This window comes from Primulina huaijiensis, chromosome 10, assembly GCF_012295235.1.
Source record: "Primulina huaijiensis isolate GDHJ02 chromosome 10, ASM1229523v2, whole genome shotgun sequence".
NCBI lineage: Eukaryota > Viridiplantae > Streptophyta > Magnoliopsida > Lamiales > Gesneriaceae > Primulina > Primulina huaijiensis.
Genome location: NC_133315.1, coordinates 2617781 through 2640295, shown reverse-complemented (window position 1 = coordinate 2640295; position 22515 = coordinate 2617781). Strand labels below are relative to the sequence as shown.

Sequence of the window (22515 nt, the reverse complement as noted above, 5' to 3'; positions counted from 1 at the left end):
AAGTTTAATAAATTTTTAAAATCAAGAATATAATATTTTCGACTGAAATTTTTTTTTATTTTACTGACAAAAATAGCGACGGAATACATAAAACACCGTCGCTAATATTAGCGACGAAATTGTATTAATACCGTCGCTAAATTTAGCGACGGTGTATAAAACCGTCGCTCTTTAGCGACTATTTTAATTACGACCGTCGCTAATTGTAGCGACTGGTAACGATGATTTCTGTCGCAAATTTATTTGCGACGGTTGTTTAAAAACCGTCGCAAATTGTAACTACAACAACCCTCTAGAACCGTTGTCTTTTAGCAAATTCTTTAACCACATGACCTTTAACAACGGTTTTGTATACCTACGACAACGGTTTTTCACCGTCATCTTTAGACGTCTACGACAACGGTTTTTCACCGTTGTCTTTGAGCACACCTTTTAACCACATGGCTTCTAACAACGGTTTTAAAAGGCCTACAACAACGGAGAAAAACCGTTGTCGTAGGCCTTTTTTCTTGCAGTGATATCGCATCATAAATCCTAATAACTCATTGTTATATAATCATTATAATACATCTAATTATTTACAATCAAAATTTAAAGTTTCAAAATTGTTTTGAAACTTTGAAAATTCATATAAAATTGAAATTATAACATAATTCAATTCCGATTTTGAAAGTTAGTTTCTCATCGGCTATTCTATCGCATATATCGATTTCGAATTCAAATTCATGCTACTCTAGCAGTTCAATAAGTAAAAGTTCTGAATCGAGAAGAAAATTACCTCAAAATAACGCTCTCAACACGAGGATTCCGAATATATAATTTGTTTTGAGTTTCGACAACGTTTCGAGGTAGATTCGTACGATAAAACTTGATTTCGTGGTTTATCTCTCATGCGTGGGTGCGCGCTTTGTTCTGTCCGAAACGATATTTTAGGTTTCGAATTAGCAAATGTGATCAACATGAAAGTTGTAGATCTATGTATTAGCCTTCTAATGAACTTGGTTTCACCTCATTTGAAATAATACTCAAACAACTATGCTAGAAACCATAAGATGTGTCACTTCTTTATTGCGGTTCAACATACTTTTCAAATATAAATCAATTACTAATACAATATTTCATTATCACAACATATTTTCTCACTTTCATTGTCAATTATATACTTCACACACTTAATAATATGACAATTTCATGAATTATCGAGAATCAAAATATGATTTACGATAATACGATGCGAGGTCCTTACATTATTAATTCTCAAAAGATCTTTAGTACAGAAGTATCATATATAAACATCAATTGAAGACACTGTGACTGATCTTTTCATAAGAGCATTACCGATATCAAATTTCGAGCGATGGTTGCAACATGAGGAGTAATTGAGACTATACTATTTATGAATTATTTATGAATTTTCTCAAGAGATTTTTCATAACAAGGTTTTAATGAGGCGGTTTGACATAAGCAAGATATTTCGTAATCTTTTTCCTTCACTGAGTTTTTGTCTCATTGAGTTTTTCATAGTAAGATTTTAACGAGACGCGTTGCTCGTCAAGAAAACATACAAAAAAAATATATTGTTGTACTCTTTTTTTTTCGTTCAAATTTTTCCCATTGAGTTTTATTGTCAAAGTTTTAACGAGGCATCACCTGACTCTTTGTGAATTTTTCAAGCAATCATTTTGCTAAATGAAAGATTCAACAAAATAGTTGTTAAGTAAATAATTATATAAAGAGGAATGTTATGATATGATTATAATTGTAAATGATTACGTAAATAAATTTTATGTTAAAATAGATATTTATATACCATTTATCTTTCAATTGTTTATTTTTATTTTTAAACAATCGATTCCAAGGCAAAATATTTCAAGAATCTCCTTACGAACGCAATTAGGGTTCGTTCCTCATCAATTCAGGTACTCGGCGAACGAAAATGGCGTTTAGGAGTTTCTACAACGAGATCAAGGGGCTGAAGGTGAAGGAGTTGCCTGCTCGTTTGAAGCCCATTTTCACCTTCAGTTTTGTCAGCAACTCTGTGAAGCGTGGACTCGACAATTACCACGCCAAGTACATCGAGACCAGTTCCATCGACCCTCTCTATCACGTGTGTTTCGGAGGAATGGCCTTGTCCTACCTCCTTGCCCTGCCCGAGGAGCGCCGTCACCTCGAGCACAAGCAACACGGTGGCCATTGATTTGACGGCCCGCCGCTCAGGTCCGATCACCCACTTTTTATTAATGTTCTCGTTAGCCATATAATTGTCATGGAATGCGATGCTGTATTGCTGGTCATTCACTTTTAAATTGGGAAAATATTTATACAAGGGGATTGCTCCAGTGCTTAATTTCAGAACGTAGCTTTGTTGAAATCTGAATTCTCATTTAGTGGCCTTACTCGGACGGACGTCCTGGCCGATGGACTCATGCTTGTTTCACTTTGTCACTACTTGTAAAACAATTGTCTACTGAGAAGGTTCCAATAGCTTTAGATTTTAATCGACCATTTGAGTTAAGCCGTCACGTTTGAATTGACTATAAATCTTGTCTGTTGGGGATTACGCCGAAGCGATGACGATCATAATGATAATACAGTACAAAAAAATGCAGAATTAAAACAATCAACAAGAATACAAAAATATACGTGATTCACCCAATATAGATTACGTCAACATAGCCACTACAAATTTTTATTAGAAGAAATATTACAAATGTATACAAAACACTCAATATATCATAATCCCAACCCATAATATAACCGATAATATATTTTCTCTATCTCACACGAGAACCTCTACACTCAAGAAAAAACACTCTTTTTTCTTTGTTCTCTATTTTACAATGCTGAAAAGCTTTATTGGATGACCTGAAATGGTCGAAGGACACATCTATAAGCAAATTCTTAGAAACAATTGAATGCACAAGCTGTTATTTTTGATAACTCATGCTGCCACTACCAACATTCATAAATACAAGATGATGGCAGCTCACCTAACATTTCTCCCACTTGAAGACTTGATTCCAATCATGACTTCACACCATTAATGCAACAACTCATATCTACTCATTTATGTATGGAGTTCAACTGAAGTTGAACGTTACTTTAGTTTGTCAATGGTCACAACTTTTGTGAGCATATCGGCTACATTTTTATTTCTAGGAATCTTTTCAAGCATCAAGACTCCATATTCCAGTACTGATTTGATGAAATGATACCGAAGTTGTATATGCTTTGTCTTAGCATGATAAACATGATTTTTTGCTAAATGAATAGCAGTCTGACTGTCACAGTGTAATGTGTTTCCCTCAAGCTTCTGACCCAATTCCTCCAGAAAGGATCTCAACCATACCATCTTCTTGCTAGCTTCTGTAACTGCAACGTACTCAGCTTCAGTAGTCGAAAATGCAACTATTTTTTTTCAATTTAGATACCCAACTTACTGTCGTACCACCTAATGTGAACTCATATCCAGTGGTACTTACCCATGTCAGCATCAACAAAACCTTGTAATCCCAAAGTTGACCTTTTGAAGCACAACGATAAACTAACAGTACCTTTCAAGTACTTCATAATCCATTTAACTTTTTTCGAATGTTGTTTTCCTGGATTGCTCATAAACTTGTTCACAACTCCCACTGCACGTGCTATGTCTGATATAGTGCACACCATTGCATACATGAGGCTTCCAACTTCAGAAGCATGAGGAACCTTGTTCATATAAGTCTGCTCCGGCTCCGTTGATGTTGATTGTGTTTTGGTTAGTTTAAAATGACTAGCCAAATGAGTACTCACCCGATCTCTTAAGATCGTCATTCCAAGGATAGCAAATTCTTGTGATAAATCTTTCTTGATTTTAAACTCATGTTATCAACATATCATCTACATATAGTAGTCAAGCTTCTTCACATAACAACAGTGATCAGCCTGACAACTCAGGAAATCATTTTTGCTCATGAATCTATCAAACTTATTGTACCACTGTCTTGGAGCTTGTTTGAGACCGTACAAGCTCTTTTGAAGTTTGCACACCATTTTCTCTTTTGCTCGTACTTCAAATCCATGTGATTGCTTTATATAAATTCCTTAACTTAACTACTTGAGAGAAAATCTCAGTGTAAATGCCTTTCTTTTGTTGAAAACCTATTACAACAAGTCTTACCTTGTACAGTTGTACCGCTTTACCATCATGTTCTTCTTTTAACCGGTACACGCACTTGTTATGTAATCCTTTTTTGCCTTGCGGAAGTTCTGTCAACTCCCATGTTTGATTGGATGAAAGTGAATCCATCTCATCTTCCCCGGCTATCTCTCACTTAGTTTCGTACCATCCCGACAATCAACTCGATCATACAAACAATATCAAAATGGTAATCAATAGGATTGAGGCTCGAAATGTAGTGCAATTTCGTGTCATGCATTGATATTATATACAAACAAAAAATTTGTGTATAAAATATCTTTTATTTTCACCCATTGATGTTTACGCAATGCCACAAATAATTCATAGAGACAATAAATGTCACATAAATCACGTTCGTCAAATATCTAATTTTATGGGTACCTGTGTATGTTACTCGATAATAACATACATTTTCTGATGTACTGTGGTAGGATGAACTATTTGAATCATCATTTTTCATTGCATCTTCAAAGGTCTTCGGTTCACCCTTGTCTTTCAGCAAAATATAGTGAAGTGCAAGGGAGTATCTATTTGGTTGTCTAATTGTTCTCAAAGATCTCATGAATTCAATCACCGGAGTTTGTGGGTCATCATCTTGTGTAGTTGCTTCTTCATCTTCCTGATTACTGTTTTTCGATTCATTCACAGAAATATCTATCAAGGGCACTTCATCAGTCTTCTTGACTTGAGAACATTCATCTCCAACTCCAATGGTTGAGTTGTCCGTGTACAATACTTGCTCATTGAAGATTACATCTCTGCTCAGAATATTCTTTCGATTTTGGTTATTCCAAAAACGATAACCAAACTCATTATCTCCACAACCAATATAGAAACACTCTTTGATTTCGGATCAAGTTTTGTTCTGCTAGCTGAATCAATATGAACATAGAACATCCAAACACTTTCAAGAAAGAAAGATTTTCTTCTTTGTCGTTCCATACCTTTTCGGGTATTCTGCAGTCAAGCGGTACCAAATGTTCTCTGTTGATCATATATGATGCAGTATTAACAGCATCAGCCCATAATGATTTCGTTAATCCAGAGTGTAATCTCATGCTCTTAGCACGTTCATTCAGGGTTCTGTTCATCCTTTCAGCTACATCATTTTGTTGAGGTGTACCAGGAATGGTTTTCTCCATCTTGATCTTGTTCTATGCACAATATTTCTTGAACTCATCATTTTCGTATTCACCACCGATCGTAAGCACTTCACCTTCAAGTTGGTCTCATTCTCAACCATTGCTTTTTATCTTTTAAAGGTCTCATAAACATCAGATTTATTTTTCAGAAAATAAACCCAGACTTTCCTGCTTGAATCGTCGTTAAGTGTGACATAATATCTTGAGAATCCAAGGGATGTCACATGGTCCCCATACATCGGTATGAACCAGCTTCAACTTTGCTTCTTTCGGTTCTCTACCGCCTTTTGAAAAGCTCACAATTTTCTGCTTTCCAAAGAAATAGCTTTTACATAGCTCGTGTTCAACGGTCTTTAATTCCAGTAGCTTCCCGTTTGATGCAAGTATCTTCATTCCCTTCTCACTCATATAATGCCATAGACTTGAATTAGCTCTAGCATCCACGGCTGCTAATGTATCTCTGTAACTTGAAGTCATATAAAGTGTTCCACTTTTTTTTTTTCGAGCAACAATCATGGCTCTTTTGTTCACTTTTCAGGAACCATCAGCAAAGGTCACGTTATGGCCTTCTTCGTCGAGCTGTACTGAGATCAGATTGCGTGTCGATTTTGGTACATGCTAACTTTGTTAATTTTTCAGACAGATCCATTTGACATATTCATCCAAACATCACTCATGGCAACTATTTTCAAAGCTTTTCCATCTGCCAGGAAAGCTTTTCCGTAATCGTCAGTGATATAATTATCGAATATTTCGCGATTACCAGTTGTATGAAACGAAGCTCTTGAGTCTATAACCCAAGAATCAATCGGGCTTTCCATGGATAATAATAGAGTATCATGTACCTCCTTAGTAACAACATTTGCATTATTCTTTGTTGATTTGCAGTTTTTTTAAGTGATCAGTCTCACCAGAGCTCCAGCACTTCAAATTTCTTTCAAAGTTGCTTTTTTCTTTTCCATGTGTTGACTTGGATCTCGGTTAGAACTCTTTTCGCCACTTCGTCTGTTTTCGAGATTTATAGCAGATCTCGATGATGTTCTTTTCCCCGAATCCTTCATGCGAACTTCTTCATCAGGAATTTGATATCTGACATCATTGAAATGTAGTTTTCTTTTTCCAACAGTGTTGCTAACCGCTGTCAGCTTTGATTCCCAAACATTTGGTAAAGACGCCAAAAAAATAAATGCACGAATCTCATCATCAAATTAATTTCAACCGATGTTAGATGAGAAACAATTGTGTTGAACTCATTGATGTGTTTAGCCACCGAAGAACTTTCTCCCATTTCCAAGTTGACTAACTTTTTCATGAGATGTACTTTGTTGTTTACTGATCTCTTATTGTACATGTCTGATAAAATGAACATCATCTATTATGTGGTTTGTGCCCTCGCCACGTTATGTGTCACGTTTTTCGTTAGGATCAATCATATTACACCTAACAACTGTTGGTCAAGGAGTTCCCGGTCATCATCATCCGTCTTTTCCGGCTTCTTTCGTGATAGAGTTTGATGCAACTTCTTGCTATACAGATAATCTCCAATATGTAACCATCAGAACGTGAAATATGTATTGTCAAACTTTTTGATTTCAGGTCCCGATCCATCATCTCCGGCCATCGCTTCTCTAGCTTTAGAAAAAAATCTAAAAAATATGTTTTCATGTAGAAGATCAGATAAAGCTACAATAATAGATCATACTAAAAATTGTAAGAAATTTTACAACAATGTTCTGATACCAGTTGTTGGGGATTACGCTGAAACGATGACGATCATGATGATAATATAGTACTAAAAAATATGTGGAATTAAAACGTGCAAAGATTTACGTGGTTCATCCAAAATAGGCTACGTCCACGGAGCTACTGCAAATCTTTATTGGAAGAAATATTACAAGTATACAAAAAACTCAATATCTCACAGTTTCAACCTAGAGGATAACTGAAAATATATTTTCTCACACGAGAACCTCTACACTCGAGAAAAAACACTATTTTTTTTCTTTGCTCTCTATTTTACAATGCTGAAAAGCTTTATTGGGATGATCTGAAATGGTCGAAGGACGCATCTCTTTATAGATGCAAATTCTCATAAACAATTGAATGTGCAGCCTGTCATTTTTTACAAATCATGATGCCCCCACTAACCATCATAAATGCAGTATGGTGGCAATTCACATAACACCGTCTTCGGCAAGCGATCTTGTGGGCTATTAGTTGGTGTAACAGAGAATTCATGGCCAAGGCAAAACACAAGCTGTGCTAGTAGGGATGATGGCAAAACCAAGTTTATCATCTAGAGAGGAGTTAATGCCATTATATACGCTACCCTTACCAATAACGAAATCAAAATGATTATCCCTGTTCTCACGGATCACCCCTAATGGTTGTTGATTATCTTCCCCTGCTCTCACTTTGAAATTGGACGATCCCACAACCATCATTGCAATCTTTACTTTTGTTTTAGCTTGGCATTCCACTCTTTCTTATCCTGTACTTTCGCTGCGTCTATTTTGTATAAGATCTTAAAGGAACTCATTTTTAGGAAAAATGTGACATGGTTATGACTAATGGGTAACCTATTATTTGCTCGGAATGGTTAAAAAATCCAAAAAATTACACATAAAATTGCTTTTGGAAGGATGTTTTATGCTGTACTTTTAAATTTATTAATGAACTTTGTTTCCTGTGAAAATAAATTAACCCTTATTACCGATCCTGCAAATAATTTCTGTTGGAAGAGTCCCTAATCCTTGACATTGTCATGCAAAGTTTTCCAAAAGGTTTTGTTGGGGAAAGTACTCAGGCATACCTTACATTTTGCGCTAATTGCTGGTATTCTTAACTTTCATCTTGTCATTTAGGATTACTGGTGTATTGCTTGGAATGCCGATAATGATACTTTGAAATGCTTAACATGATGCATTTTCAACATGTTATTTGGATTTCCTCTTTATCATTATTTTGCATGAGACTGTTGATAGACTAGATCATTGCTCTCAGAAACAATCACGTTGTCCTTTTACACATCTTCGATGATGTATGCTGCATAGATTCTATGTCAAATGCTTTGCGAATGAGTAGACGTTTATATCATTGTTTTGTAGAACAGAATGGAAGGAATTGCTTGTGTGGTCAGTGTGCACTGCTGCTTATTTCAGACAATGCTCTATTATGCCCCCACTGAATTCCATAACATGTTTAATACATTTTAATTGCAGCTTCAGCCAAAATTCCTGGGCGACCATTGATGCCAATGTGGGGAGCATCGATAGTTTTTTTTGTTTTTATGCATCGAAGAGAATAATAAAGCAGCTGATGCAAATACATTTGCAAATTGATGCTACTAAATCTATGTAAAACTATTGTGATATTTGTTTTGTTACTGATCTTCAGGCCTTGGATTCCGGCATTTGTTTTGTTCTATTAGTATATTTTGTTGAAACTCTTTATGTATTTTGATTTTTACCTTTGAGTTTATCATTTTCTGGGAGGAAAAGAAAATTTCAGACACGTTTGTACCTTTCCCTTGCAACGAAGATTCTCCTCAACTTCTTCAAGGAGTAGCTGAATCCACCTTTGCTTCTGTCCAAGCTCCGCAGCCTCTGTCACCTCCATGCATGCAAAATGGTCTTAAATTATTTTCAAAGGATGACATCTAAATAGGATGACTATTAATTAGAACAAAAAAAAATCATAATTAAGAATCATTTGATGGTAATTATGGTTGAAGTATTTGATTAAATGTTTGTAGAGTTAATCGAGACTCAACCAATGGAGAGTCATTACTTTGGTATTAATATAAAGATATTCTTCTATATCAAATAAAAAAGTGTCATTATTTTGGTATTTTTCTTTTCTTTCAGGTATTTATAATATAATATAATTCTAATAAAGATGGATATTTCACAAAAATAACCAAGAATGTATAAGTTCATGATGTAGTTTTTTGCTTTTTTTTTTCCCCAAAGATGACGTATGAAATCTTTTAGAGGTGAAAAGCTTTCATATTTGATAAAATTTAAGTTCATAAAAATCATTCATAAACTGGTTTGGTTAATTAGGTTTTTACAATTCATAGGTAATAAACTTTGGTGAATTAAAATTGAGGCAAAAACTTGTGTGAGATGGTCTCACTGGTCGTATTTTGTAAGACGTATCTCTTATTTGAGTTATCCATCAAAAAATATTACTTTCTATTGTGAATATCAATATAATTAATCAAAAAATATTACTTTTTATTGTGAATATAATTAATCAGTCTCTCAAGAAACTACTCTAAAATTGAACATGTACCGACAAAATACAATATCTACGTAATGGCTTGAACAACAATATTGAGATACAACGCAATTAATCTTTAAATTCAATATATACCATCCTCCCCGCCGCAGTTGATTTACAACCGGTGAATTCCAATTTCTCTTCAAATCATTCTCGTAGACGAATCGAGCAACCATCCTGAGATTGTGTAGAATTGTATTGAGATGCGACGCTTGATTTGAAGTGATCTTCTTCCATCTCGAATGAATTGCGGATTGGGGTTCAATAAGACGGAATGAATTGCGGATTGGGGTTCAATCTGAGTAGGAGGTGGAATGAATTTTGAATATTTTTGGTTTCATCTGGAGTCATAGTGATGAAGAAGTTAGCTGCGGCTAAGCATAGAACCACAACCAAATACGCGTTGTTATTGGTAGGACTGTTGGGAGCATTTCTTCTTGCAGATCTACTTTGGGCATCCTCATCGTCTTCTACTTCCGTCAATTTGCCTCTACGAGATTCCCCTACTTTTCTCCTTCCACATCTCATTCAAACTAATCGTACCTCTCCAATTAAGGTTTGTGTGTGTGTGTGTGTGTGTGTGTGTGTGTATTGATTGATCACATTTTAATATGTATGGGTGATTGCTTTTTGCTTACTTACATTAGTATTGAATGTATCAATTCTCTATCCGGCAGGAAGCGCCTGAGCAGAATAACAAGGAAGTTGTACCTGGAAGGGTCTTGTCAGCAACGTTTGCCGATTTACCAGCTCCCGAGTTAAAATGGGATAAGATGGCAACAGCGCCAGTGCCTCGTCTTGATGGTGCGGCAATACAAATCAAGAATCTTCTTTTTGTATTTGCTGGATATGGAACCATTGATTACGTGAGGATCTGATCTGCTTTCTCACACCATTATACTATTTGATGCATATGTAAACTTCTGTTGCATCAGTTTAAGGGTTTATATAATGATGTAACTCCAAGAAAAGTGAAGTAGTCTAGCATTAGCACAATAGTCTGATGGATCCATGCATTAAAACTTTTGCCTATATTTTTTGCTGTTTAGCAACCTAATGCAACCCTCCTCCTTTACCCTGGCTTGAACCAGCCATGGCGGAGTTAGAAAAGTGAACCAGCGTAGTATTCTAAAACAAATTCTATGTTCGCATATATCTTGCAGTTCCTTTTTTCTGAGTGCTTATGTGGAAACATAAAACTATGGGATTTGATGGTTTCTTTTTCTTTTTCCTCAGGTGCATTCTCACGTCGACATTTACAATTTCACTGATAACACTTGGGGAGGAAGGTTTGATATGCCCAAAGAAATGGCGCATTCACATTTAGGCATGGTAACAGATGGAAGGTACATTTATGTAGTTACTGGACAATATGGTCCTCAATGTCGGGGACCTACAGCGCAAACATTTGTACTGGACACAGAGACAAAGCAATGGCGTAGCATGCCACCATTACCCGTACCCAGGTATGCCCTAGTTATGTGGTTGTAAGTGATGTTACCCTTTTGCAGTTTCAACTTTCATGGAAGAATTCTTTTTTTATTCTTTGGGGCCATGCTGGACATCTTGCCAGTTTGTGCGGCATGATTTTTTCTTTTGCCTGTTATCTGCACTCAGTTCCATTATTTTTCAAAAATTTTGGACAACCGTGTAATGTGTCACCCACTTTTTTACAAACCCTTGTTGTACATACGGTCCTCGATTGCCTTAAGGACTTGATGACAAGCTGTGCCTCCCTTTTTAATCTCGTGATGTTTTTGTTGATATTGTTATTGTCTGTCTGCAAACATTTCATAACAACCAGTCTTATTCACTAGTTCAAACTTTTTATTAAAATTCGACTAACTATAGTATAATCAATGCCTTCAAGATAAAATTATAAATAAAATTTTCTTGGGTTATGGTTACCAGTCTCTTGAGTGTTCTTCCAGGTATGCTCCTGCAACACAGCTTTGGAGGGGCCGACTCCATGTGATGGGGGGCAGCAAAGAGAACCGACATACACCTGCTGTAGAACATTGGAGCATAGCTGTAAAAGATGGCAAAGCCTTAGAAGAAGAATGGAGGACTGAAATCCCTATCCCTCGTGGTGGACCTCACAGGTTTTCCTTGTTGTCCTTATAGAACTTAATTATATTACTAGTTCCAGATTTTACGTCTTACCTCAATATGAAATTTTTGGCTCTTTTCTCCATAGGCACCTATTTGTTTTTTGACCGTGGTAGATTGAAATCTTCATATATGGGATTTGGTTCTACTATTTTCTTAATAGTTGTAATTAGGTGCATATATGTTGCTTATTTATGAACACAGCCTACCAGGTTACATGTTTTCCTGGCTATGCTTTCTATTTTTTAGCTAATTGTTTGAGCCTCGACTTTTATTCTTGTGCGTATATGCTTTGGGTTTGGTATTACTAGAATTAATGAAATCCTAGAAGTTCTCAAAGAATTAGTTAGATCGATTCGCAGAAAATGGTTTTAGGTTTCTGACATGTTTAAACTGGCCGCATGGTAGCTATAGAAGGAAGTTCCACGGGGGCTATTTTGGACTATGGCGAAAGCTTGTAGATTTTCTGTATTCTGTTGGAATTCTCTTTGTGAACATTCTAAACAAAACTTTTCTCTACTTAGTAATGTTATGATGTGTAAGGATTTAATAGTTGCAATGCCACAAATAGCTTTGTTTCATGATCTTTATCATTTTGACGCACATGAAACATGATAAAAAAAATTGTGACATTAGCTTCATAGTCGGTTGATGTTTCTATGTTATCAAGACGTTAGATACTGGGTGACATTTAAGCAAACTATATCTTTTGACTAATTTTTTAGCAATTTCGTAAGAATGTCTCATTCCATCAAATCCTCAATGTGACTAAAACACCTGATATTTCATATTCTTGCTTCATTTTATGGCATGTTCAGTGATGGGGATGAGGTTATGGAAGAAGTTTGTAGATTATTTAGTGGTGTTTGTAATAATTTATTGATATCTGATTATTGATTATAAATTAAAATGATTTAGTAATTGCTCATGTGGTAGCCATTTTTAAACGTTTGCAAGGTTTTCTGATTGTGGGAAATTAAAAGGGATACTTCTACCAAATTACGCTTGTTAAAGACAAAATCTGTAATTTGCGTATTGACATGTTTGTTGCGTTGGTGTAGAAGTTGAGGATTTTGATTTTATCAGCTGCAACTACAACCTTGATTAATTGTGATGTTAACCAATTTTCCTATAATTAGTCAACATCATTATTGTAATGAGTTTCTTCACCAATTTTTTCTATTCAAAAGCTGTCGACACATATGAATTATTAGTTTGAAGATGTCATTTACATTCCCCAATAATTTTCAGCGTAACGAAATTTTCTTATTCTATTCACCGTTTGGATAATATTTTCTCATCTCAGTTTAATTATCTTGATCATGGTCTATTACTTGACTATCTGTGTAGGACATGTGTGGTGTTCAATGATCGTCTGTATGTTATGGGTGGTCAAGAAGGTGATTTCATGGCTAAACCTGGATCTCCAATTTTTAAATGCTCCCGCCGTAATGAGGTCATCTAACTTCATGTTTTTATGAATAAGCAGCTGGTTGCATGAACGGGGATAGATCTGATACAATTTCTTATTTCAATATATGATTTTTTAAAAAAATCTTAACTGCCCTACTAGGTGCAGGCCAATTTCTCAAAACATATGGTGTTAGAAGCGCTAGAATTTTAATGTCCTTCGTTTTCTTCTTGGTGTCTCTTCTCTAGAGTTTGCGAACTCTTCACAAAATGGCCATTTTTGGATTGCAATTTGAAAGATGCGGCAACTGTTTGAAATAATAGCAAAATATTTTGACGACATTATGTTTTATTTAGTACTGAAAAATTCTTTATAATGTGTTGTCCCCAGTGAGAAAGTCCAGTCCACCCGTTCCACCTGAAAATATGTACTCCCCAAGGAATAAAAACAAAAGAAAAGAAAACAGGATTGAAAATGTTATAATGCAAGGGAAACACTGAAATATAATGAAAATGCCTTTTGCCTTTCGTGTGCTGTAATTCATTATGACTCTGTAGGTTTTATTTATGTAGGTTGTGTATGCTGATGTCTACATGATAGATGATGATATGAAGTGGAAAGTGCTACCTCCTATGCCGAAACCTGATTCTCATATTGAATTTGCTTGGGCGATTGTTAATAATTCGATTGTTATTGTTGGAGGTACCACGGAAAAGCATCCTGTCACCAAAAAGATGACGCTGGTTGGCGAAATATTTCAGTTTCAGTTTGATACGCTGGTATCTTCTCCATACCTTTTAACCACTTTGTCATCACTGATTCCTCGTTCTTGTTTATTCTTGATTGATGGGTATATCTAGCATAGATGCAAATTATTCTTGATTGATGAGCATATCTAGCATGATGCAAATGTTTCTAGCCGTGTTTTCGGAACTAGTTTTCATATATTTGTATCAGGTTCATTTATTTTGAATCATTATAACAGAAATGGTCGGTGATCGGAAAGCTCCCTTTCCGAGTCAAAACCACTCTAGTAGGATTTTGGAATGGAATGCTGTATTTCACATCTGGGCAACGAGACAGAGGACCTGAGGATCCAGCGCCACGAAAGGTAATAGGTGAGATGTGGAGAACGAAGCTGATATTGTGAGAATTTTTTTTGTGGCTGCAATGCGTGCCACAATATCATTAGTTGTATAAGTAGTGGTAGGAACACTTGTTTTTATTTTATTTACTGTTTTAGAAGTCCTAAGTAATGGAAGGACAAGTCCAGACCCTGTCGAATAACGACTTGAGGCAAGAGTATCAATGCTTGCTATGTTACATACAATTTTATACATCTTGCTCGTTCCATATGCCATCCAGGTCTCTACAAACATTCTCAAAAGGATAAAAGAAGACCGACAACTAAATTCGGCACATGAATGCATCTCCACATACGATCACAAAGCAGTTTAAATGGCATTCCATATTACTCATATTTTGTAATTCCAAAAACTTTAATTGCGCAAGTACACACTGGCACATGCATGCACCTCAATATTTACATAACATTCCCCGTTGATTAGTTTTCTTCTGAGTAGTTTTGCGTGTTAAACAGCTGATTCTTTACATGGAAAGCAATACCGTTACCTCACCAGCCTATTTCTTCTATACATGGGAAATCACAGAGACTAGTGTAATATGAGCTCGACCAAGAAAAATTCTCCATCGAACCTTAAGCCTGATGAACTAGCAGGCTCAACTAACCCATCAACCATTCCACCATGCACATACAAATAACACCCTGAATTATCAACACAAGCACTATGAAATGACCTACACTTGGGTTTGTGGCCCCCTTTGAATTCAAGCCTTCTCCATGTTTTTCTATGCTGCTGCTTCGTTGTCATCGACTCAATGTCTAAAACCCAAAAGTCATCTTTCCTATGCCTATTTGAATCTTCACCTCCGTAAATAAGAAGTCTATGTCCTATTATAAGGTTGGCAGAGTGCCCCACTCGGGGCATTGGCATAGGCACGCTGTTGCATAAATCAAATGCTAATTGAATCCATCTACCGGCCGATGAATCAAAGAGCCATACATCATTAAGCACTTCATAACTCGATCCCCTCCCTCCAAATAATATGTTCTTTGCTTCATCAATATGAGTTAATGTGTGTCCCGACCGAGATGGAGGACATGGTTGAGTCAAAATTTCTCTCCACGTCCCAAAACAGACATCTTCTGCAAGATCCAGAACCCATGTGTCACATAATCTCACACCGGATGGCCCGATGCCTCCATGGATAAGCATTCTTTTATTATCAATACAGCAACCAGCATGAGCACCCCTCGGTGATGGTGGCGATGTACTCGAACAACTCACATCAAGAAGCCGCCAAGATAATTTAACATTACCAAGTCTTTCTTCAACTGTGACCTGGCCAACCCATGTGTCATTTTGGCGGACACCATGTTGATTGATCCCTCCAAACAAGACAAGATAATTGCCAACTACAACACACGAGTGACCAAACCTCCCCTTAGGAATGCCCGAACTTGTATTTTGCCATTTTATTCTTCTCCTCTTCAAGTCATCAACTCCTGCATAAGCCGTCCATGTGTCTTCGAGGTGCCTTCCTGAACCATCAAAACAAAGAGCAGCAATGACAAACTAGAAATGACAGAAATTCAGTAATCAAATTGATTGATATAACAAGTATTTGGTCAGTTTCCCAGCATCTGCAACAATAATATTTAATAGAATGAAATTATCCAATGGACTCCATCTTTATCTTTATTTCGGCCTTGAGAAACGAAAATACAGCTAGTATAGAGTACGATGATGTTTTTCTACAACTATGGGAGATGGTTCTTGGGTCAAATGTTGAATGATAGCTCAATAATACATTTCAAAACTAGAAGCTCCTCTTGGTATGTCAGCAGAGTAACAAATTCAAGTTATCAAGATGAATGAAATTGTTGCTTTTTTTTTCCGCTGACCATGATATACAAGTATTAAGGGTGGGGAATATCAATTCAATCTCCAATACATATGCACACTACGTTACTAGGATGACTTAATTGAAGAAATTGATCAAGAACCCTCAAGGGAGAAAGCAAGTAGAAAGAGTGATTTGGTAATGCTAACCTCCCTCACATCCCCCACCGAACAGAACCAAGCATCCGGACACCAAATTCAGAGAATGGGAAGCTCTGGGTCTTGGGCACGGCCGCTCATCATCGTTGCCCAACAAGAGACTGTGGCAATTCACACTGTCCAACTGGTAAACCTGCCGGTACATATTCTTCCATGGAAGCTGGGCCGCATCCGCTGGTGGATGTCCCCAGTCTCTCCTGTATACAGACTCCCACAGAGCATCTGAGTATGCCAAAAGATTCAACCTTTTGCATGTGGTGGCGAAGCAGAGAATTGATTGTATGGGTAAGAGGAGCAAGATCGAAAACAGCTGGTCTTGGAATAATCTTGCTATTGGAGATGAAGATACCAATGCATCCGCCATCTGTTGATGATGATTTAATAATACTTCTTCCTTCCGCTTCTTTTTCTTTCTTCTGTTCGTACGAGAAAAGGTTGTGAAATTTCCTGTTCCTCATTTATTCACTCGTATCTTATTTTGCTAATTTACTAATATGCCATGGAATGTATGTGTATGCTTTAGCTCATAATTTATATTTATACTATTATATTAAGTTTAAAATACTTTAAGTAACTAACTTTGATGTCATGGTCTGTTTTAATAATTATATATATTAATAAAATGTTAAAACTTTAATGTAAGTTAAATGTAGTTCAGCGGATAGAGTCATTATTTATTAGAAATTAAGTTATAGATTCAATTCTTGCTCATGCTATTTTTTTAATTCTTTTATTTTTCTATTTATTTTTTAATTTATATATCAAAATTACAATGTAGTCTTTTACTATTTTTTATAATTATATTTTGATCCTCATTTAAATATAAATCAAATGAATTATAAAAAATATTATACAAGTACGCAACGCGTGCGTCGGTGCACTAGTAATAATTAATGACCATTAATTATCTATATTAAAAATTTTATTTTTATATAATTTTTTATGATATAACTTCAATAGGAAAAAAATCCATATTAACTTCATTTTATAAGAGTGTGATGTATTTGGAAAAAAAAATCGAGATATTTATGTAGGAAAATAACAAAATATAATTTAATGTTAGAAAAACATATTAGGCCAACCAGATTCAGTGACCAAAATAGCTTTATAAAGCCAATTATAATAAATCAATAATTTATAGACATTGATAAGAATAAAAATTAACAACAATATTAATAAATGAGAAGGTGTAATTAATTCGTATTTACTTTCAGAGTAGGTATCTTGTGAGACGATCTCACGAATCTTTATTTGTGAGACGGGTCAACCCTAACGATATTCATAATAAAAAATAATAATTTTAGCATAAAAAATAATATTTTTTTCACGGATGACCCAAATAAGATATCTGTCTCAAAAAATACGACCCGTGAGATCGTCTCCTACAAGTTTTTGCTTTGCGTTCAAGTGATGTAGGAGCTGATTTGATAGATAGAAGTACAAACATAGTTGTGAATATTATATACATAAGAAAAAGAAAGATTATTATTGTTTTTTTTTTTGGATTAAACACAATGTCGCGTCATTCAAATATCTTTTTTTAGCAGATCTATTGTGAGACGGTATCACGGATCATATTACAATAATAAGTAATATTTTTAACATAATAAATAATATTTTTTCATTTGTGACCAAAATATGACATTTGTCTCACAAAATTGAGATCATCTCGTAAAAAAGTTTTTGTGATTGTCTTTTGGATTACTAGTGTACCTCTCTCCTAACAGAATCGATGGATGTTTCCCAAAAATTTCCATAACAATTGAACCACATGAATTGATTTTAATAAACACAATTCTATATTCACGAAGAGATGGTTGATGATCTATAGAAATTTGGATTTATTTCCTTTAGATAAAAATGAATTCGTTAATTAAAAGCAAAAAATACATCATACGCAGTCCTGTGAGTTGACATTTGTGTAGGAGTTTCCTCCTCGCTCGCACACACTTCTTTATGGTTCTCGGACTATAATGCACTTGTCTTTCAGAAAATGATGATGATTAATAAAATTATTATTATACTAGCAGAAATAATTATAATAAGAAATAAATATAATAATAAAATATCATTGATGATGATAGAAGATGATCCTCTTAGTTAGTGACGGAACCAACTAGACACAATAATATGATTGTTTGAAAAATTTCTGTATTGTTTCTGAAGTTGTAACGATCAATTTTGTCTTGCTAGATATTTTCCTGAGCCTAAACTGGTCAACTGATTCAGTTCAACTGGTCAGCTGTTCAACCGGTTCAGTTCACCTGGTCCGCTTTAGTTCTGTTTAGTTCTGGTCAGCTCAACTGGTCCAGCTCAGTTTCAGCTAGTGTGTCAGCCTTGCTGATTTCAGTTTGTGCATAAACAGTAGCTTCATCATCATTTATCAGTATCTTAAGCTTCGATTCAGACTTTGACTCCTGAAGATAATTTGAATATCATCGTCTTATTTTTCCAACGCATACTGAATCGATTCATTCCAATAACCTAGCTGAGAGATATGGTCAAAATACCGCAACTGGTTATACCCAACTGATTGTTGTTTTTGTGCAATCATTTTGGTAATTAAGCGATCAGTTACACCTAGATAACATCCAATTTTTTCCAACTGACGTGACATACGACATGTTCCAAATTGAGTTTTTTGATCATTCCAGCTGGCGGATTGTCATTTGAATCATTGAGCTGAGAGATATCATCAAAATACTGAAACTCGCCAGAAATTCAGTTTGGCTAAATTCAGTTTCAGTTTCTTTCTTGTGTTTGCAACTTCGCACATGAGTAAATATGTTAGAAATACAATAACAAGTTTTGTTAACATCAAAATTAAGATCGTGAACATGAAATGTTACAACACATTGTGTCACTTATTTAAAATTTCATTAAAAATATATTTTTTATATAAAAAATTGATTGTAAATTTCATTCGAAAATAAAATTTCATTTTTCTTCAATTTATAATAAAATTCGTTAATGCCTGAAAAACAAACAAAAAATACATGTATTTTTAAAAATAGAAGTATAAATTTTATTATTCTTCTATCTATTTATTTTAAATTATATTAAAAATATAGGTTTTTTATATATAAAAAAATAGAATCTAATTTTTATTTCACAAAATTGGCTAAATTTCATTTTTTTAATTTATTTTAAAATTTATTAACAGATGACAAAAAAACAAACAATAAAACATGTATTTATTATTATTATTTTAAATTTCATTAAAAATATATTTTTTTTAAAAAAAAATACAGTTTAAATTTCATTTCAAAAAATGAAAGCTAAAGTAAAATTTCATTCTAAAAATATTGGTTAATTTCATATTTCTTCGATTTAATTTACAACTCTGAATAGATGAAAAAAAATTTATTTATTTATTTATTATTATTATTATTATTTCAAATTTAATTAAACATATATTTTAAAAAAAATGGAATGTCAATTTGATTTCAAAAAATAGATTAAATTTCAATTTTTTCAATTTATTTTACAATCTATTAATTAATAGATGAAAGAAAAAACAAACAAACAAAGAGACATTTATTAATTAGTATTATTATTTACATTATTCATGGATGTTAATTTACTCAAGTTAAAAATAAAATTGGCACATAAACTCCTATAAGATTGTTTCGCGAGTTAAGTTTGCGAAACATGTCTCTTATATATCCTACCCGGACCATGAAAAAATATTATTTTTCATTCCAGAAATGACTGGATCAACCAATATCATGGATATATATCCATGAAACTGTCTCACAAGAAAACGGGAAATTGGGGAAAAATACCTAAAGTTCAAACTCTTTTTAAGTTCAGTCCCTACTCTATATTTTTTAACTTTGTACTCCCTAGTGATATAATAAAGTACTTTCACCTCCCTTAGTTAATATTTTTTTTATTTTAAAAGGAAAAAAATCTAAACACAAATCTCTTCTCCTTCAAAAAAAAAAGACTATCGCTCTCTACAGAAAACAAAAATGTGAGATCTTGCCATCGCCTTGTATCTCAGACTCTTCTCCTCTTCTCTCCACATACATGATACAACCACGTCTGTAATAAACAAAATGCATATCAGCTGAATCGGAGTTTTAGCAGAATCGTACCTTCTCCTTCCATCTTGTAAGAAATTACGTGCAACTTTGTTGAAGAGATTTTATTTTCTATGAAAATTGTATAATGGAGATGGTAATTCATCTTTGTCAACAAAATTTATGTGTATTTGTTGTGTTTGATGAAATTCCTGAGCGTGAAATTTTTTTTTGTGTGAATATATGCATCTGATTGTTAGAATATTAGATTGCACAAGATCAAACAAAGAAATCCCCATATCCATTTGAAACACCCAAATCTTATATCATAACCAACCAGTAAGGGAAACCGTAGAGGAAAGAGAAGACATAATTAATGTGTATTTGTTAAGGGGTTTGTTCAAATTCCCGAACCAGAATGATCAAGTAAAGTATTTCTTGTAGGTCGTTGTACAACATACAATAAACAAGTGTTATGTTTTTTATGTATCCCCAATTTGCTAAAAATACAATGTTGAGAAAATTTTGAAACTAGAAGTAGTTGAGCTTAGTTCAAATATAAATAGTGTGCATTGGTTGTGCTTGTTGAGAATTTTCCAGGTTCATATTGAGCGCAGATACTGGAAGAGAAGGTAAATTTTGTGTTTATATATTATGTGTGTTGGTTGTGTTTGTTGATGTTTTTTAGCTTTGAAGATTTGTTTATGAGGAAAAGTGAGCAATGAAACCAATGACGCACATTTTTTTTTTATGTAAATACTAACAACAAGCTGCTTGAAAGTCCTTATTTTTATCTTCATTATATTGGAACAATAACACTAAATTTTTTCTGTGAAGATATTTGAGTCAATATTGAAGGTGATGTGATGCTGCTAGGAAGTTGTTTGTACAATAGACGATTGTTTATCTTTACAATCGAGGAAAATATGAGCCTAATGCAGATGTATTTTCATCTTGCCAACAAATGTGATCAAATCAATCCTTCTTCAACCATCATACAATACCTTGCACCTCACCGAAAGTTATATGTGACATTGAATGAAGATGAGGATGTCGGTAATATGATCACATCGTTTGCTTACATGAAAATGAACATCATTGACATGATAGCAGTCCGAAAAGATGAAANGTTTGCTTACATGAAAATGAACATCATTGACATGATAGCAGTCCGAAAAGATGAAATTATTCCAATTGACATGAATAACCTCAGGTAATTCCTATATTTTTTATTTGTAGTTGTGTCACACATGAACATTAGAAATAAATGATTGAATTTTTTTCGTTTAATTTATTCATACAGTTAATAAGTTCATTTTTATCTAAGATACGGATGTTGGTATTTCGAGCGAAGCATTTAATACATCATTCACTTTTGAAACTTGAATTTTATTTATTGATTTATTTTATTGTTGATTTTCTTTAAGGAATGATGTTGATACAGATGTTGGTTCTTCGAATGCTTCTCAATTTGAAATGGTTCTACAAAGTAACTCCATTGATGCTTGGAGTCATTTGATTCATGGAGAAGGACAAATTTTTAAAAATCCTGATGAGTTTCGAAAGGTTTTTAAAAACTATGCTATTGCTACTAGGAGATCGTTTGTGTATAAGAAAAATGATAGTAAAAAAATTATAGTTGTTTGTAATGTCAAAGGTTGTTCATGGAGAATATATGCATCCAAATATAAGGCAGATGAAACGTTTGGAATTAGAAAATGTTGTCTTCAGCACGTATGTGGAGAGGCAAATCTTCGAACTAAGGGCCATCCAAAGGCTGATTCTGTTTGGGTGGCTAATATTGTTAAAGATAAATTGAGAGGGGAACCATCATGTCGACCATCTGCAATTGTAAGAGATATTCATAGGGAATATGGCGTTGAATTGAAGTATCATAAGGCCTGGATGGGCAAGAAAATAGCAATGCATCAAATTTATGGGACAGAGAAAGGATGTTTTGACAAATTGAGGTGGTATTGTGATGCTTTGAAACAAACAAATCCTGGTAGTTGGGATGATTGCGAGGTTGATCAAATGAACAAGTTTCGACGACTTTTTATCTCTTTACATGCATGTATTGTTGGATTTGTTAAGGGATGCAGACCTTTGATTTTTTTAGATGGAACACATATTAAAAATAAATTCAAAGGATGCATACTAAGTGCTGTGACAAAATATGCTAATGATGATCTATTCACTTTAGCATTTGCTGTAGTGGAGG

General features: G+C 34.4%; 3 protein-coding genes across 3 annotated transcripts; 2 read left to right on the top strand and 1 right to left on the bottom strand.

Annotated features, from left to right (window-relative positions):
- Positions 1-1842: 1842 nt before the first annotated feature.
- Positions 1843-8724, top strand: LOC140986154 (uncharacterized). The gene is made up of 2 exons (XM_073454193.1): positions 1843-2217; positions 8544-8724. The coding sequence occupies exon 1, from the start codon at positions 1937-1939 to the stop codon at positions 2195-2197; it is 261 nt and encodes an 86-aa protein (XP_073310294.1). The 5' UTR covers positions 1843-1936; the 3' UTR covers positions 2198-2217; positions 8544-8724.
- Positions 8725-9652: 928 nt separating this feature from the next.
- On the top strand, positions 9653-14481 carry LOC140986049 (kelch repeat-containing protein At3g27220). Its single transcript, XM_073454001.1, has 7 exons — positions 9653-10162; positions 10284-10472; positions 10843-11072; positions 11538-11708; positions 13066-13171; positions 13699-13905; positions 14112-14481. Exons 1-7 carry the CDS (start codon positions 9962-9964, stop codon positions 14274-14276), a joined length of 1269 nt encoding a protein of 422 aa, XP_073310102.1. The 5' UTR covers positions 9653-9961; the 3' UTR covers positions 14277-14481.
- On the bottom strand, positions 14298-16721 carry LOC140986048 (F-box/kelch-repeat protein At1g51550). The gene is made up of 2 exons (XM_073453999.1): positions 16261-16721; positions 14298-15749 (listed from the first exon to the last, which is right to left on the bottom strand). The coding sequence occupies exons 1-2, from the start codon at positions 16631-16633 to the stop codon at positions 14800-14802; spliced, it is 1323 nt and encodes a 440-aa protein (XP_073310100.1). The 5' UTR covers positions 16634-16721; the 3' UTR covers positions 14298-14799.
- Positions 16722-22515: the final 5794 nt, after the last annotated feature.